Genomic DNA, 3,774 nt, shown 5'->3' on the forward strand with positions numbered 1-3,774 from the left:
TAATCTTAACTTAAAGATAATTAAATAATTACTTTTATTAGTTTACCAATTTTTTTATTTTAAAAGAATTTGATTTATCAATAAATATTAAATAAACAAATAATTTTCTCCCTTTGTTTTTTTTTACCGTTAAGATATGTTGCGGCCGAAAAAAGTGAGACCGAAATTTGCAACCGTCGGATCTAAAAACTAGAAAGGGCACAGTTTTGGTCTGAACTCAACTGAGCTGTGTGTTGGTGATGGGACCCACACCCTCTCATGCACTGTGGACCCTACGAACACGATTCCCATTTTTCAGTGATATCATGAAATGAAGAAGAAGCCGCACACTCACACCCCCAACTCACGAAAGAGAGAAGAATGAATTGAAAAGAAAAGAGTCTTCTTCAACTCTTCTCTTCTTCTTCTTCTTCTTATTCTTCACACCAACACCTTCCTTTGAGTCACACCAAAGCCACTTCTGATTCCTACATCTCCATACCCTTTTCAGCTTCCATCTGACACCGAAAGTTTCCATTTTTCTCACATGGGTCATTTCTATTTTCCCTCTTTTCTTTAGTTTCCATCACCCTTTTGTCCCCGTTGGACTTCGTGTCTATCTGGGGTTGAAGCTTCCAAGTGGGGTTCTGTATTTTCATGCGGTGGTGGTAGCTTGTGTTCTTGAGCTTTTTTCCGGCTTCTGGGGTTCTGGTTTTGGTTGAATCTTGTGTTAAAATTTGAAAAAAAAAAATTGGTGATTGGAGATGATGGGTTCAGGTACCAATTTGGTTACCACGGTCATTGGGTTTGGGATGAGTGCCACTTTCATTGTGTTTGTGTGCACAAGAATCATTTGTGGGAGGATAAGAGGGAGTGTTGAATCTCGCATGATGTATGAGATTGAATCCAGGATTGACGTAGAACAGGTAAAAATTTCACCTCTTCAGACCCCCCCCTTCTTTTCTGAGCTGATTTTATTAAGCTTTTTTCTGGGTTGTGATTTGTGAACATGAGTTTGAGTTTTTGATATTCTGCTCAACTTTTGTGAAAATTAGTTCTACACTATGTATTATTTGGTCATGGTTACTAGATTGTTGTTCTGATCCAATCCTCCTTGAAGCATATAAGGAATGAGGACAGCTATAATTTTGGTTCTTTTGTAAGCTTCTATATCAAATGATGCAAATGCTGCATCCTTTTCCTAGAATAAATCTGTGACTTGGCTATAAATTTCAATCAGATGTAGAATTGGTATATAGGTATTGAACAATGTATATACTGCCCTTTCATTTGATTTGTCTTTGTAAGATGAGTATGTGGTTGAAACTTCTTCATAGGTCAGTATTCCATATATCATATAATTCAAGTTGATGATATTATTCTTTGCCTAATTAGTAGTTTAGTTTATACCTAAGTGGTGGTTTTGTTTATTTTACTTGTTTATCTGTTCAGGGTGGGTGATTTAGATTTTAATTTTTCGTTGTTTATGATAGCCAGAACATCATGCTAATGACCCTGAACCCGAGCCTGTTATGCTTGATGCAATCCCCACTTTGAAGTTCAACCAAGAGGCCTTCAGTGCCATTGAAGATACACAGTTAAGTTCGGTCTCTCGGTTTCAGCTCATGCACAACTTGTTCCTCATATGTTCCTTTACCTCGTATTGTAACTTCTGGTGTTTTCTAGATACTGTAATTGTCTTAACATCGTTTTTTATACTTTATTCATGGAGTTCGATTTTGATGTTTACACTGTCATCCAATCAAATCCTTTCTTTTGGACAACCATTCAAGTAGTTGATTTCAAAAGTTGTTACTTTTGCCGAAGGACATAATTGGATGTCCGTGTAAGACATCTTTACAATGATAGTCCGTAGAAATTAAATCCACGGTTACAAGAGCTAATGATATAAGAAAAGCACTTCATGGATTTGAAAGCTCAACCAAGGAGTCAATGAATGGATAACTAATTCGCATTACTTCTACAGGTGTGTCATATGTTTGGCAGATTACAGAGAAAGAGAAGTGTTACGCATCATGCCGAAATGCGGTCACACATTTCATCTTTCTTGCATTGACATATGGCTGAGGAAACAATCCACTTGCCCGGTATGCCGTCTGCCATTGAAAAACTCGTCCGAGGCGAAACATGTTAGACCTGTTACATTTACCATGAGCCAGCCTCTTGATGAGTCGCACACACCAGAAAGGAATCAAGATAGTGAGAGTCGTGTCGAACCGGCCGCTAGCAACTCCTCACAACCACCACCTCCCGGAGAACCAGAAGCAAGGCAATGATCTACTCGGGGGAGAAGGGTTCTTCTCAAAAGAAAGTAGTGTACAATTTCTGCTTCTATAGAGAAAGGCTTCTAATTAGATTGGATTCAAATTCTTTGTCTGTACTCTGTAGTATGGCATTCATATTCACTTGGTGGTTTAAAACAAGGCTTGTCAACAGTGATTTCTACAGCTTACATGTAAATAAATATGTTTTTGTTTTGGTGCATATGCTGATCTAGGTTTTGATGGAGTTTCTTGCATTTCTATTTAAAATTGACTTCTTTTAGCAAGCAATAACAGATTGAAAAGAAATACCAAATCACATGATTTTGTTTCTTGTTAAAGAATTTGGTCAATGGCAGAATTTTTGTTCCTTGTCACAAGAGGGTGAGTCTTGGAGGAAGGGTGCAATCATGTTTTATGACATGGGATTTGTTTGGTTAGGGAGTAAAAATAGGTTAGAAATTTTCATAGATAAATGTATTCTTGAAATTTTTCATCCTTTTATTATTTTGCAAAATCCTATTATTTATGTAATAAGTTCTATCAATGATTTCGATTGTGGGCTTGTGGCAGGTGACTCCAGACAAATCTTCAAAACCAAGTATATATTATAGCTATATATAATGAAAAAAATAAGCTTAAAAAACCTTGTTCAAATTGCGAAACTTATTCAAAAAATAAACTTAAAAAACTTATTCAAAATTGTGAAACTTAAAATCATTGTCATTGTCGATTTCATCTGCTGTTAACTTGGATTCCAGGAACTCAAACACAAAATCTTAAATATGTTAACTTAGATTACCAAACATAACTTGCAACTATGATCTGTCCATGTGCATATATGGTTTTAGAATTTTCTTTATGCCAAAGAGTTGTATTTGGAGCTTTGAGGTGCAATTGTGAAATATGCTTTTTTTGTATTTGAAGTTGGTAACTGCATTAAGGTGGAAACTCACATGGAGTTGTCTTCATGTGAAGTTGATAATCAAGAATCGTTAGATGACAATTTAGTCAAATCTATCAAATCATACAACGATTTTCGATTATCAACTCAAGTTACTGGAAAATACTAGTGGCATAATCTATAACTATGACACATAATTATGTCTCAGAAAAATTTGAGTAAAATGGCAAATGCAAAATGAGCTTTTCCTTAGACACTTCTTTTGCAATTTTTTGAGAGCAATATTATCCTAAGTTTTTATATGTTTCTGGAATCTGTTGATAGGAACATGTGTCGTTGTTTTTCAATAGATGGACACCAAAGTGAGAGGCAGAATTTGAGTGTCTTGTCATGTTTGCTTTGAATTTAGCTGTATATAGTACATATGATCATAGTTGTACTACCACACTGTTTTTTCTCCCTTTCTCTTTTTCACTGTTTCTTTCAAATATTCCACCTCCTTATTTGTATAAGACTTCCCTATATTTAGTTATATGATTCAAAATCTACTTAATATACTAAAATTGGGGTTTTCCCAACTAATGAAAGTGAGATGTCGATCCCTCATGA

The 3,774-nt window shown here is 35.5% G+C and overlaps 1 protein-coding gene across 1 annotated transcript; it reads left to right on the forward strand.

Annotated features, from left to right (window-relative positions):
• LOC107634950 (RING-H2 finger protein ATL5) lies at positions 312-2,484 on the forward strand. Its single transcript, XM_016338282.2, has 3 exons — positions 312-905; positions 1,473-1,576; positions 1,967-2,484. Exons 1-3 carry the CDS (start codon positions 744-746, stop codon positions 2,274-2,276), a joined length of 576 nt encoding a protein of 191 aa, XP_016193768.1. The 5' UTR covers positions 312-743; the 3' UTR covers positions 2,277-2,484.

Source organism: Arachis ipaensis, chromosome B04 (genome assembly GCF_000816755.2).
Source record: "Arachis ipaensis cultivar K30076 chromosome B04, Araip1.1, whole genome shotgun sequence".
NCBI classification, from domain to species: Eukaryota; Viridiplantae; Streptophyta; class Magnoliopsida; order Fabales; family Fabaceae; genus Arachis; species Arachis ipaensis.

Excerpts from the sequence above, each read along its gene's own strand:
- LOC107634950 (XM_016338282.2), top strand. The coding sequence starts at position 744 with ATGATGGGTTCAGGTACCAATTTGGTTACCACGGTCATTGGGTTTGGG. Across the intron at positions 906-1,472 it reads CCAGGATTGACGTAGAACAG|CCAGAACATCATGCTAATGA; the intron begins GTAAAAATTTCA and ends TGTTTATGATAG. Across the intron at positions 1,577-1,966 it reads AGTGCCATTGAAGATACACA|GTGTGTCATATGTTTGGCAG; the intron begins GTTAAGTTCGGT and ends TTACTTCTACAG.